General features: G+C 54.3%; 1 protein-coding gene across 1 annotated transcript in view; it reads left to right on the top strand.

Moving 5' to 3' along the window:
• Positions 1-14,022, top strand: part of SETD2 (SET domain containing 2, histone lysine methyltransferase) — an 81,323-nt gene that overhangs the window by 32,204 nt on the left and 35,097 nt on the right. Inside the window, exons 7-12 of the mRNA XM_075419961.1 lie at positions 1,325-1,402; positions 1,688-1,785; positions 4,519-4,645; positions 7,172-7,306; positions 7,742-7,870; positions 10,368-11,006. Coding sequence (XP_075276076.1) covers positions 1,325-1,402; positions 1,688-1,785; positions 4,519-4,645; positions 7,172-7,306; positions 7,742-7,870; positions 10,368-11,006 — 1,206 coding nt within the window. The remainder of the gene's footprint in view (positions 1-1,324; positions 1,403-1,687; positions 1,786-4,518; positions 4,646-7,171; positions 7,307-7,741; positions 7,871-10,367; positions 11,007-14,022) is intronic.

The raw sequence follows: 14,022 nt of genomic DNA, 5'->3' as shown, positions 1-14,022 counted from the left end.
TGAAAAGAGCTTGGCCCCATCCTCCTGACACCCACCCTTCAGATATTTGTAGGCATTTATAAGGTCCCCTCGCAGCCTTCTCTTCTTCAGGCTGAACAAGCCCAGTTCCCTCAACCTCTCCTCGTAGGGGAGATGCTCCAGTCCCCTCACCATCCTTGTAGCCCTCCGCTGGACTCTCTCCAGTAGCTCTTCATCCTTCTTGAACTGGGGAGCCCAGAACTGGTCATCATGCCTTACTTTTTTTTAATTACATTGCTCAGTTTCACCCTGTTTAATGGAAATCTGGGAGCTTAACTGTAGCGCAGCGTGCTTCCTCGGAGAGGAGGAATTGTCCTGCCGAGGGGTAGGATGGCGTGTGGCCCGTCCCTCCGAAGCGAGCGAACCTCCAGGGGAGAGAAACGGCGTCTGCGTCCCAGCTCCGGGAGATGCTGCACGCCAAGCTCGGCGCTCTCGGCCGCCCAAGTAAACCAGTGGAGAAAACGTACCGATAAACCACGGCTCCTCGCTCCGCTTGCTCCCACAGCTCCGTTAAATCGGGCCACGTTCAGCTGGTGGGGTCCCGACCTGCAAGATTACTGTCGTGGAAATATTTATATACCAGAAATTCTTCATGATTTACCTTTGCTCGGCAGCTGGTTTAGCTCTTGGATCGCAGCGTTGCGACGCAGAGCGTGGCCTTGCTTGGCTTGGGCAAGGGGCCCTCCCGTGCCGAGAGCAAAGTGTAGAAATAGAAATTTAATACCATACTTTGCTTGTCTCTTCTGTCAAGATTTTTTGGATCTGGGTAGCTTTACAGTAGATGAGCTAAAAATACTCTGAGTGCTTTTTTCCTCCTCTTTCCCCCCAACGTCAGCCAGCTTTTAGCTGCGGTGGGATGGTTACGTGGTCACAAGGGGGCACAGGGGAGTGTTTCCAGCTACAAAAGCGAGGACACAGTGAGCCAGGAGACGACCTTTCCGTTGGAGCACGATGCCTGCAGCGGAGATGTTCACCCTTCCTGGGCGTTGGGCCGCGTGTCGGAGGGGTCAGAAGCCGATATTCAAAATTTGGGATCCCCGCCCAGCTCAACAACCCTGCATTAACCTGTAATGAAAACTCAGAACCGCGTACCGGTCGCTTAGTGCTCTCCTTTTTTGGGGGTGCTTATTATGGTTATAAAACCCGTTCTCCAAATAAAATGGATAGCTGGGGCGGGAAAGGTTGGTGATTTCTACGCGGGTTGCGTTCGGACGCGCGGTGTTCGTGGCTGTACCGCTTCCGATTTCTGCCCGGTGCAGGGAGAGGGAGGCCCTTGGGCTCTAGCTGCCCCTTCTTTTCCTTGCAGATAATCGATGCTACCCAGAAAGGAAACTGCTCCCGTTTTATGAACCACAGCTGCGAACCAAACTGCGAGACGCAGAAGGTAAACGGCGGGATCAGAGCTGCTGGCTGCTCGCTTCCACGGGCTGCTGGCTGGGCGAGCTCGCAGCGTTTCTCCTTCATCTCTCTTTGCTTGGGGGTTTTTTGTTGCTGTTATAACTCGGTGAAATGGAAGCAGCTACCTTTGAACTGGGCAAGTACTGCCAGTCCAGTTAGTGACTTCTAAATTTACCAGTGAGGCTGCTGGAAGGATTGTCCTTAATTTAAAGCAAAACTGGCGTTGAGCCTGGCTTTTGTAATAACTTGTCTTGTTTTTTCCTTGCTGTAGTGGACTGTGAACGGGCAGCTGAGGGTTGGCTTTTTCACCACCAAACTCGTCCCATCGGGCTCGGAGCTGACGTTTGATTACCAGTTCCAGAGATACGGGTACGTATCGGTGGGTGGAAGTGGGGATTTGTGTTGCACCAAAAAACATCCTGCTCCGAGACGAACCGTTGCGAAGCCTCGTCTGACAGAGCGCTTGTAAATGAGCTGGAATTCGGCTGTAGAAACGGCAACTGGGAGAAAGCTTCTCCCATTTCTAACACGGGATTGGGAGAGGAATTTCCCGTTGGTTCCGTGTCTTTTCCAGTGTCGCTTCACTGCCTTTTTGTTCCGCTTCATACCATCTCTCCCCGGTGGAAATTTCCCCCATAATTAGCTTGACTGTTCCTTTCCTCTGTCTAATTATTAATTACCCAAGCTCCAGACTTTGCAGTACCCTTCAATAACGCCTCTTCGTCCCCACCCACCGCTGTTTTACGACTTTGCAAAGACTTGCGGGGCTGTAAAACCCCGACAGATCCCACGTTCCCCCTCCTGCCCGGCGCGGAAGGGCGGGCGGGCGAGCTCCAGCGTGGCCTTTGGCTCCCATCTCTGAACCTGAGCCTGATGGTTTTATATTCCTGCTTCTCCAGGTGCACGCAGAATATTTCCCTCTGTTGTGATGAGCGCAGAAATAGCGTCCGGCAGCAATTACAGCAACCTGTAATTATGAGATTTATTGTAGATCCGTTTTAGAATCCCTCAGCTTCTTCGCTGAGCGCAGTTTTAAGGAGCGCCTCTGCCTTTTCCTTCTGGATTCCGTCTGCTGCTCCCCCACGGCTCGCGCTGGGAGCAGGAGAATCCGGAATTAACGTTCCGCTTCGTTTGGAAATGGTTTGTGCGAAAGTGTCAGGTTCAGTCATTTCGTTTTCTTTTCCTGATGCAAACTGGCAAGAAGGAAGGTGAATTACACAGAATCCCAGAATCCCACCATGGCAGGGGTTGGCAGGGCCCTCTGGGGACCCCCCAGCCCAACCCCCTGCCCAAGCAGGGTCACCCACAGCAGGCTGCACAGCACCGCGGCCAGGCGGGGCTGGAATATCTCCAGAGAAGGAGACTCCCCAGCCCCTCTGGGCAGCCTGGGCCAGGGCTCCGTCACCCTCAGAGGGAAGAAGTTCTTCCTCGGGTTCAGCTGGAGCTTCCTCGGCTTCAGTTTGTGCCCGTTGCCCCTTGTCCTGTCGCTGGGCACCACTGAAAAGAGTCTGGCCCCGTCCTCCTGACCCCCACCCTGCAGATATTTAGAGGCATTTCGAAGGTCCCCTCGCAGCCTTCTCTTCTCCAGGCTGAACAAGCCCAGCTCCCTCAGCCTCTCCTCCTAGGGGAGATGCTCCAGTCCCCTCCTCATCCTCGTAGCCCTGCGCTGGGCGCTCTCCAGTAGCTCCTCATCTTTCTTGAAGTGGGGAGCCCAGCACTGGACACAGCACTGCAGATGGGGCCTCAGTGGGGCAGAGCAGAGGGGGAGGAGACCCTCCCTCGCCCTGCTGCCCACACTCCTCTGAATGCACCCTAGGAGACCATTGGCCTTCTGGGCAGCCAGGGCATGCTGCTGGCTCATGGTCACCCTGTCGTCCCCCAGCACTCCCAGTCCCTCTCCGCAGAGCTGCTCTCCAGCAGCTCAGCCCCAGCCTGTGCTGGTGCCTGGGGTTGTTCCTCACCAGGCGCAGGACCCTGCCCTTGCCCTTGTTGAACCTCATCAGGTTCCTCTCTGCCCAGCTCTCCAGCCTGTCCAGGTCACGCTGAATGGCAGCACAGCCTGCTGGTGTATCCACCACTCCTCCCAGTTCTGTGTCACCAGCAAAGTTTAGCCTCAGCCTTTCTGGTTGCTCTTGCAGCAAGATCTTTCTAGACAAGTGGGAAGATCTCAAAGGCTGGGGGAGGTGACATAATATGCAGTCTGCACACCCATAATTTTATTTCTGTCTCTGTATGGCTTAGTCGAAATCGTCAGTGTGTGGTCTTATGGCCCTGTGAGTGCTTCTCTGACGGAGAATCGTTTTGCTGGGTTGGTTCACTTTGATATCTTCCATCTTTGAGTTCAGTGAACCTAATCTCATCTCACCGGAGTTTTCCAGCTCCAATCTCTTGGTTGTCGTTGCGGAGCTCAGGTTCTGCTTCGCCAAAGGTGCTGCTGCTGAGCTTCCCTGGCTCGTGGCGCTGCAGAGCTGAGCTCCTGCCCCGTGGATTAGGCACCTTTAAAGAAACCAACACTGTTCTCCAAAGCAGTTGTGGCAGGTAGTTTAAAATTTGTGCCATGTCAAGTAGGAAACACAGAGGCTTTGTAGAAATCCTGCCTGAAAATAGAGCTTACATCTCTCCTGCTCTCCATGGCCGTGTATCCATGCCAAAAACCATCTTCCACTTGAATATTACTACTTCCATGAATTCTCAGCCCATTCTTTATTCTGTTTCGAGCTATGAAATGCAAGCCTTTTTCCTAATGAATATACAATCTTGACCATACATTCATTAGGGAAATTAATCTATGAATGGCAGTGTGTGGTAAGAAGTTAGCAGACCCAACACCTCCACCTTTTTCTTTCTAGTTCTTGTTTCTTGACCTAAGTAGAGCCTGGAAGTGAAGCAGGCTTTGGTTTCCAGCTGAGACAAGATGGGATCGCGGTAGCTATGTAAGAAATAAAAGCCTGGTTGAATTTTTAGTGGCCAGAAAGGCCTTGCCATGCGGGGAAGTTCCTGTCCTTTCCTTCTGAGGATGCACTTCAGAGTAAGGTAAAAGAACTCGCCGTGAATGCAGCTGATCCGTTCCTAAACTGCTCTGTTGCTTCTGCCCACCCACAGCAAAGAGGCTCAGAAATGTTTCTGCGGCTCGGCCAACTGCCGGGGTTACCTGGGCGGAGAGAACAGGGTCAGCATCCGAGCCGCCGGCGGGAAGATGAAGAAGGAGCGCTCCCGTAAGAAGGACTCGGTGAGTCTGCTTCTCCCATCTGTGTGTGTGTTTGTTTATTTTAAGAGTAGCGGCAGCCAAGGGTTGGCTCTGGGCTGGATCCTCTGCTTGCGAGTCTTCAGGTCACCTCTGTAGTCATCTTCTGCGATGACGAAGACCTCGAGGTTGAGTCTTTTCCATGGGTGTATTGGTATCATTTTATTTTGTCGAGATGAAGACCTCAAGGCTGAGTCTTTTCCATGGGTGTATTGGTACCATTTCATTTCGTAGAGACGAAGACCTCAAGGTTGAGTCTTTTCCATGGGTGTATTGGTACCATTTCATTTTGTAGAGATGAAGACCTCAAGGTTGAGTCTTTTCCATGGGTGTATTGGTACCATTTCATTTTGTAGAGACGAAGTCCTCAAGGTTGAGTCTTTTCCGTGGGTGTATTGGTACCATTTCATTTTGTAGAGATGAAGACCTCAAGGTTGAGTCTTTTCCATGGGTGTATTGGTACCATTTCATTTCGCAGAGACGAAGACCTCAAGGTTGAGTCTTTTCCATGGGTGTATTGGTACCATTTCATTTCGTAGGGGCCCTCAGTTTTTCTTGGAGCTTTAGTTAAATCCATATTTCCTTTCTCTGGGTTCCTTAGCACTAAATCCCATCAGAGGGACTTCCACAGGTTCAATATCTTGGTTATCAATCCCGCTAAAAACCATCCTAATTTCTACACAGTGTTAAAAATTTGGTTTGTGTTGCGTGGTTTCGAAACCTCGGCGGAAGACGGGCTTTGCCATTTCGGACGTTGCCTGAAATTCAACAGCCAGAAGGGCCCTGAGGTTTGGCATCTCCAAGCTGGGACGTGAAATTTGAGCCTCTTCATTGCTTTGGCCTAGAGGCGAGGCAGCTCCCAGGAGGAGCTTGTACAGGCACGTGTCGTGTTTGCGCTGACTGCAGTTACAGCTGTGCTTGCAGATGGACATGAATGAAATATGTAGCTTAAATCCAGACTTTTTTTTAGTCTTTTTATAGCTTTTCGTGCATGGGATTCCCTTCTGTGAACCTGCTCCCCACGTTGAATTGCAGGGATGGGTTCACACAGTGGACGTAGGAGACTCTGCAGAGAAGTCTGAGCAAAGCAGTCGAAAGGAGTTTGTCCTGGGTGCAGACTGCCGCAAGGCACTACACGGGCTCTTTGTGCTTTCTACAAGGTGTAATTGCTCTGTCCTGCAAGATATAAACCTCTTTTCCTACAGATAAGATTTGTTACTGGCTCTTTTAGGAGAAACTACCTTTAAAAATGCCATCTTCATATTTATTTGCTGTGTCGGGGTGTCAGGAAGCCAAGAAATTATTTGGAAGTCATTTAGAAGTGGCTTTAAAATGCTAATTGGTGGCACTGAGCGGCAGGCTAAATGACGAACGCTGATGTTCCGGTGTCTGCGTGGAGAGGAACGCGCCTCTGGGTGTGAAGGTGATAAATCCCAGTTAGGTGCTGAACGAAGTAAATCTGTCTGTGATTAAAGGTAACCTCTTAGTGCACGTCTGTTTTCCGATGTGAAATGATAACCTTGCAACAGGGAGGATTTTGGTGGGTGCACCTGGAGTTGCCTCCTCCTGTACAGCTAAACCACGCCGTTCGTTAGGGGATGGGGGGGTTGGAGTGTGACTGGCTGCCCGCTGTCCCCAGTGTGAGCAGAACTGGTGGGAACAGCGCGCTCTTGTACGGGATTTGTGTGCCCTGGCTGCCCAGAAGGCCAGTGGTCTCCTGGGGTGCATCCAGAGGAGTGTGGGCAGCAGGGCGAGGGAGGGTCTCCTCCCCCTCTGCTCTGCCCCACTGAGGCCCCATCTGCAGTGCTGTGTCCAGTGCTGGGCTCCCCAGTTCAAGAAAGATGAGGAGCTACTGGAGAGAGCCCAGCGCAGGGCTACGAGGATGAGGAGGGGACTGGGGCATCTGTCCTAGGAGGAGAGGCTGAGGGAGCTGGGCTTGTTCAGCCTGGAGAAGAGAAGGCTGAGAGGGGACCTTGGAAATGCCTCTAAATATCTGCAGGGTGGGGGTCAGGAGGCCGGGGCCAGACTCTTTGCAGTGGTGCCCAGCGACAGGACAAGGGGCAACGGGCACAAACTGAAGCCAAGGAAGCTCCAGCTGAACCCGAGGAAGAACTTCTTCCCTCTGAGGGTGACGGAGCGCTGGCCCAGGCTGCCCAGAGGGGCTGGGGAGTCTCCTTCTCTGGAGATATTCCAGCCCCGCCTGGCCGCGGTGCTGTGCAGGCTGCTGTGGGTGACCCTGCTTGGGCAGGGGGTTGGGCTGGGTGACCCACAGAGGTCCCTTCCAACCCCTGCCATGCTGGGATTCTGGGATTTAAGGTCTCAAAAACCCACCCATAACAGGCCAGATAACAGAAGCCCAACCACGCTGAGTCAAAGGAAAGCCGGGCTTCTTTTCCGAGTGGGAGAGGCTTCTCCTGGCTCCCAAAGCCAGGGACCGGATTGTCCCTGCCGTCACGTAGGGTGGCATGAGCCTGGCGTGGCCTGAGAATTGGTTTTCTTTGGCCCTGGTAGGTGGACGGGGAGCTGGAAGCGCTGCTGGAGAACGGAGAGGGTCTCTCCGACAAGAACCAAGTCCTCAGCTTGTCCCGGCTGATGGTTCGCATCGAGACGCTGGAGCAGAAGCTCACCTGCCTCAAGCTCATACAGGTGAGGAGGATCCAGCCGCAGGGGAGGGAGCCACGTCCCGTTGGAGAGATGTCCTGGTTACCCTTAACATCTTAAGATGTTCCTCGTTAGAGGAAGAGGGGGAAGGTGGGAGAAAGGCCTGCGGGCGGAGCGGTCCTGCTTGGCTCTTAGATGATGTGCGACCTCCACCCTTCGCTCCTTGTGTGTTTGGTGGAACCTGGGTGGTGGTGCAAAATTCCCTGTTCTAGAAGCGAATTGTACGTGAGGGATTTAAGGAGGAAATTAAATTGTCAGCTTAAAATCGTAGCTGTGGCAGCTGCCTAGTGCTGGCTCCTGCCATGGGTTGGACCGGTAACGCCGGCCCGGTTCGGCAGTTAGCCCGGGGAAACCAAAGGGGGTTTTGCTTCGACGTCTCCGACCGCTGCCACGGGCTCTCTCTAACGTTGGCTCCTCCAGAACACGCACTCGCAGTCCTGCCTGAAGTCCTTCCTGGAGTGTCACGGCTTGTCCCTCCTCTGGATCTGGATGACGGAGCTGGGCGATGGCAGAGGAAGCACCGCCAACAACCTGAAGCTGCAGCTGGAGGTCGGTAACCGCTTCGGGTCTGAAACTGTCCTAATTGCCAACGTTGCTAATTGCTCAGAAGCATGATGATTTGGTTTTTCTTTTCTTTTTTTTTTTTTTTTTAAATATACATTTTCTGTGCCAAGTGTTCCTGAAAACAAACTGCAGGTATCCTCAAAACTATGGCCGAAAACTTCTGCTTTGAGGCAAACCCTTAATAGGTGGAAAGAATTCGCTCTTGTGGTTTTTCTTAGATGTCTGAGTTAGGGACGGGAGCCAGACCGCCATAAAGAGCGTTGCCGTTGGTGTTTATTCCGTACGGAGCCGGGACTTGGAGGCATTGAGGGTCTGAAGTGGGACTGGAATATTTCTGGTTTCTGCGTGCGCTTCGGCGTCGCATGCGAGACGACATCTGGAAGTCCCTTTATTAAAGACGCGGCTACAAGAAGGTCGCTGTGCGGCTGGGAGAGGCCCCTGCGTCCCCGTGTCCCCAGCGAGAAAGCGGAAGCCACGGGGGCTCTAGAGCTCAGGGTGCCTCTGCTCCCGCTGCCTGCTTTGGTTTTGAGAAGGGGTGACAATCCTGGGCAGCCCCGCTTCCTGCGCTCAGCACGGTTTTTCTCCGAGCTGGAGCTTAGGATTTCTGAATGAGTCACAGAATCATGAAGGTTGGAAAAGACCTCTGAGGTCATCAAGTCCAACGGTCACCCCAACACCCCCATGCCTGCTAAACCCTGTCCCCAAGGGCCACATCCTGATGGTGTTTGAACCCCTCCAGGGATGGGGACTCCCCCACTGCCCTGGGCAGCCTGGCCCAAGGCCTGACCACTCTCTCAGCACAGACATTTTTCCCAATCTCCAAGCTGAACCTCCCCTGACGCAGCTTGAGGCCATTGCCTCTCGTCCTGTCGCTGGTTCCTGGGGAGCAGAGCCCAACCCCCCCTCACTGCACCCTCCTGGCAGGGAGCTGCAGAGAGCGAGAAGGTCTCCCCTCAGCCTCCTCTTCTCCAGAAGGAGCAGCCCCAGCTCCCTCAGCTGCTCCTCAGCAGACTTCTTCTCCAGCCCCCTCCCCAGCCTCGCTGCCCTTCTCTGGACACACGTCCTACTCATGCCTTTCTCCTCTTTAACACCATGGGTTCAGGTTCTCCCTCTGAGAAACGGGTGCTGTCGGTATCGGAAGATCAAGAGCTGCCTACGTGTGCTTTTGTGAGCCTTCAGCACTTGGGGTGGGATGAGGGTACCTGAAGATTTTTGGAGCCCAGACCGATATCAGGCCTAACAATATGGCTTCTGCTCTTCTCTTGAGGCGGCAGTGTCACCGGTGGTGAGAGGGACAGCAGGTCTGTCCTCTCTGCAGTGCATCCTATGGGAAGGCCACCGGTTCCACCCCCAGTCCTCATCCGTCCTCACTTAGGCAAAGTTTTGGCTGTGAATACCTGGAAACAAGGGCAAGGGCAGGGTCCTGCACCTGGGGAGGAACAACCCCAGGCACCAGCACAGGCTGGGGCTGAGCTGCTGGAGAGCAGCTCTGTGGAGAGGGACTGGGAGTGCTGGGGGACGACAGGGTGACCATGAGCCAGCAGCGTGCCCTGGCTGCCCAGAAGGCCAATGGTCTCCTGGGGTGCATTCAGAGGAGTGTGGGCAGCAGGGCGAGGGAGGGTCTCCTCCCCCTCTGCTCTGCCCCACTGAGGCCCCATCTGCAGTGCTGTGTCCAGTGCTGGGCTCCCCACTTCAAGAAAGATGAGGAGCTACTGGAGAGAGCCCAGCGCAGGGCTCCGAGGATGAGGAGGGGACTGGAGCATCTCTCCTAGGAGGAGAGGCTGAGGGAGCTGGGCTTGTTCAGCCTGGAGAAGAGAAGGCTGAGAGGGGACCTTCGAAATGCCTCTAAATATCTGCAGGGTGGGGGTCAGGAGGCCGGGGCCAGACTCTTTCCAGTGGTGCCCAGCGACAGGACAAGGGGCAACGGGCACAAACTGAAGCGGAGGAAGCTCCAGCTGAACCCGAGGAAGAACTTCTTCCCTCTGAGGGTGACAGAGCCCTGGCCCAGGCTGCCCAGAGGGGCTGGGGAGTCTCCTTCTCTGGAGATATTCCAGCCCCGCCTGGCCGCGGTGCTGTGCAGCCTGCTGTGGGTGACCCTGCTTGGGCAGGGGGTTGGGCTGGGTGACCCCCAGAGGTCCCTTCCAACCCCTGCCTTCTGGGATTCTGTGAATGGGTATGGCCACCCATAAGCGTCCGAGCTCTCTGAAATCCGTTGATTTGCGACTAATTGCTAAATCAGTTCATTTGCAGAACACCCGTGCTCGCTGTTTGCCACCCCCTCACCGTTTACGTGCTCTCAGCAGAAGTTCGCTGCTGCAGTTCAGCCCTGAGCAGGGACACCGCTATCCCCGACCCGTGACCTGTCACCGTCCTGTCAGTATTTCGGAGTTACCTCTTGCCGAGCAGAGGAAATTGTTCCAGGTTGGAGATGGCTTCTAAATTCTAAAGGCTCTAACAATGCGATTTTTGTCTCTGCCGTTAGATCATGAAGACGCTGGAGCTCCTGCCGATACCTACCAAGAACATGCTGGAGGAGAGCAAAGTGCTGCCCGTTATCCAGCGCTGGGCTCAGACCAAGACTGCTGTCCCGCAGCTCAGCGAGGGCGATGGCTACTCGAGCGAGAACACCTCGCGGGCTCACACGCCGCTCAACACGCCGGACCTTTCCGCCAAGCAGAGCGCGGAAGGCGACACGGACACCCCGAAGAAGCTGGTGTTTCGAAGGCTGAAAATTATAAGTGAAAACAGCATGGACAGTGCCATCTCGGATACCACCAGCGAGCTGGAAGGAAAGGAGGGCAAAGAGGACCTGGACCAGCTGGAGGGTGCCCCGATGGAGGTGTCGGAGGAGCAGCAGCAGCAGGAGATCAAAGCTGCCGTTGACACGCCGGTGGAAAGCAGCAAACCCCAAGCCGCGGAGCTGGAGGCTGAGCCTGAAGCCGAGGTCAAGGAGAGCAACGGTGCAAAGCTGGAAGAGCCCATTACGATGGAGACGCCCTCCCAAGACGAAGAGGAAGGCGTATCCGACGTCGAGAGCGAGAGGAGCCAGGAACAAACGGACAAGATCGTGGATGTGAGCGATTTGGCTACCAGGCTGCTCGACAGCTGGAAGGAGCTCAAGGTAAGAGGCACCTACCTGCAGCTACGTCACCTCTGCCCTTGCTGAGGAAAAGGCAGAGTTGTTTGCGGGTCGGTGCAAACGGGGCTGAGTTTTTGTCCTGTTGGTAAATGTTTGATGACCAAGATGCTTTTCCATGCTAAAGGGCTTCTCCAGGTGCTTTCTGTACGTATCCTGTCGTCACAAACTGCCCTGTACGTGACTTAACGGTAGATTTTCAGGCGTCGGTGCGTTGCACGCTGGAAACAGCGGATAATTTGGTTTTGGGCACCACAAAGTCCCCCTCCAGTTATTTTTTAGGCTGTTCAGGGTGAGGGCAGGCCTAAGGGACTGAGATTCCTTTCTCAACTGGTCGGAAAAAGAGGGTAGCGCCAGCGCCACAAGCATTTTTGGTAGAAGTGGCCCAATATCTGTCAAGGATGGAAAAAATTGGTGGGCTGTCTACTCCGAAATTCGGTTATCACGCCATCGTCAGCGTTTCCTGTCCTGTTAACGGCTGCTTTTCATCTGCTTCGTCTAGAGCCTCCAGAAGCCGGTGTGTTGGCCAACTTGCGTTCTCTCGGTAGTAGTCTGGGTGCTTGCAGCTGGTGTTTAGATCAGGTGAATACTCAGATATGGAGGTGTTGTTTGAGCCTTTAAAGACTGCAAGATTATGCAGCTGCTCATGGTTTCACTCCCATCAAGGTCTTCCTCGAGCAGATAACTTCTGTAAGAGAAGAGCTTGGTGACCACAGGCTGTCTCCTCCCGAATCAGGCCTCTGTCCCCACGAAGGGTGGGTGGCCAACTTGGCCGCCTTGGCCAACTTGGCTCTTCAGCCGACGGCTTTTCTTGATGGAACGTAGGATGACATTCCAGCAACTCACCACTCAACGCTTCAGACGTTGCCCAGGGTTTCTTCAGGTCTTTGGAAACTCCTTGCCCATCTGCTGCTTCTGTAGGGTTGTGGTCCTTAGGTTATAGACCTTATGTTATGGTCCTTACGTTACAGTCGCAGAATCACAGAATCACAGAATGGTAGGGGTTGGAAGGGACCTCTGTGGGTCATCTAGTCCAACCCTACCAGTCCTTACGTTACAGTCCTTGTATTATATTTGAGAGCAAGAGGGGTGGGAGCCTTTAGGTTGCTTTCGCGCTCTAAGAAGCGTAAAAGCTGCATTTCCTGAGGATCCAGCAAAGGAGTCAAAGCCGCTACCATGCTTCCACCATGGTGTGGGCCTGGTGGAAAAGGTTGCGGAGGATCTTCTGCCCATCTCTTAATCGAGTATCTGCCCAATATTAATTATTAGAAGCACTTTTAAAGCAAATTTACGTTTTACGGTGCATCATCTAGCTAAAGAGTTGATTTACCCGTTGAATTTGATAATGAATAAAGATGTAGAAGAGGCTAATAAAATAACAGGCGATACGCGTACTGCCGTGCCACGTGCGGACGGAGGACCTTGGAGTCCACGAACCTTTGCTCGTCCCCTCCAGTGACCGTAATTTCAAAAATGGACCTGGGGATTTACCTGAGGAGAAACCTTACCTTCAGCTCGGAATTTTGTCAGAAGAATCAGATACTCTTCAACATTTGCAGAGTTTGAGCGTGATCATTTGTGCCATGAATCTTAGTGGGAGGAGAGGCGAGACGTGGCTGTGCGAGCAGCTAAAAGACGTTTCTGTAGAGAAGTTAGCTCGTGCTGCTTCCCCCCCTCCCCTCTTCACCAAGGGGGTCTGCGATGTTTTACCAGATTTTCGTTTGCAGACTCTGAAAACCTGCGTGGGTCGCGCGATTTTCTGAAGTGAAGCGACACTCGGGCTGAATTGATGGTTAAATGGAAACAAAGCCCTTTGCTATCCCAGCGCTGATACCTGGGGTTGTTTGCACTGAGAGCGAAGCGGAGCCTTGGTCCTGCGCTGCCCTGGGACAGACTGGGTCTGCGCTGCCCAGGTCTGTTCGTACCAGGGTGTTCGCTGCCAGGAGCGGGTGCTGCGGCGTTTGCAGAATCCCAGCATGGTAGGGGCTGGAGGGGACCTCTGTGGGTCACCCAGCCCAACCCCCTGCCCAAGCAGGGTCACCCACAGCAGGCTGCACAGCACCGCGGCCAGGCGGGGCTGGAATATCTCCAGAGAAGGAGACTCCCCAGCCCCTCTGGGCAGCCTGGGCCAGGGCTCCGTCACCCTCAGAGGGAAGAAGTTCTTCCTCGGGTTCAGCTGGAGCTTCCTCTGCTTCACTTTGTGCCCGTTGCCCCTTGTCCTGTCGCTGGGCACCACTGCAAAGAGTCTGGCCCCGACCTCCTGACCCCCACCCTGCAGATATTTAGAGGCATTTCCAAGGTCCCCTCTCAGCCTTCTCTTCTCCAGGCTGAACAAGCCCAGCTCCCTCAGCCTCTCCTCCTAGCAGAGATGCTCCAGTCCCCTCCTCATCGTCGTAGCCCAGTGCTGGGCTCTCTCCAGTAGCTCCTCATCTTTCTTGAAGTGGGGAGCCCAGCACTGGACACAGCACTGCAGATGGGTCCTCAGTGGGGCAGAGCAGAGGGGGAGGAGACCCTCCCTCGCCCTGCTGCCCACACTCCTCTGAATGCACCCCAGGAGACCATTGGCCTTCTGGGCAGCCAGGGCACGCTGCTGGCTCATGGTCACCCTGTCGTCCCCGAGCACTCCCAGTCCCTCTCCGCAGAGCTGCTCTCCAGCAGCTCAGCCCCAGCCTGGACTGGTGCCTGGGGTTGTTCCTCCCCAGGCGCAGGACCCTGCCCTTGCCCTTGTTGAGCTCCATCAGGTTCCTCTCTGCCCAACTCTCCAGCCTGTCCAGGTCTCACTGGATGGCAGCACAGCCTGCCGGTGCATCCACCACTCCTCCCAGTTCTGTGTCACCAGCAAGCTTGCTGAGGGTACGCTCTGACTCTTCATCCAGGTCATTGATGAACAAGACTGGGCCCAGTGCTGACGCCTGGGGCACACCACTAGCTACAGGCCTAAACTTTAAGCTTTAAACTCGAAGCAGCCCCCCAAAAAGTTGAAAAGCACCAATGAAAAGTG

Source organism: Opisthocomus hoazin, chromosome 4 (genome assembly GCF_030867145.1).
Source record: "Opisthocomus hoazin isolate bOpiHoa1 chromosome 4, bOpiHoa1.hap1, whole genome shotgun sequence".
Lineage (NCBI taxonomy): Eukaryota > Metazoa > Chordata > Aves > Opisthocomiformes > Opisthocomidae > Opisthocomus > Opisthocomus hoazin.
The sequence above is the reverse complement of the archived record's forward strand: the minus strand, read 5'-3'. Positions and strand labels throughout refer to the sequence as shown.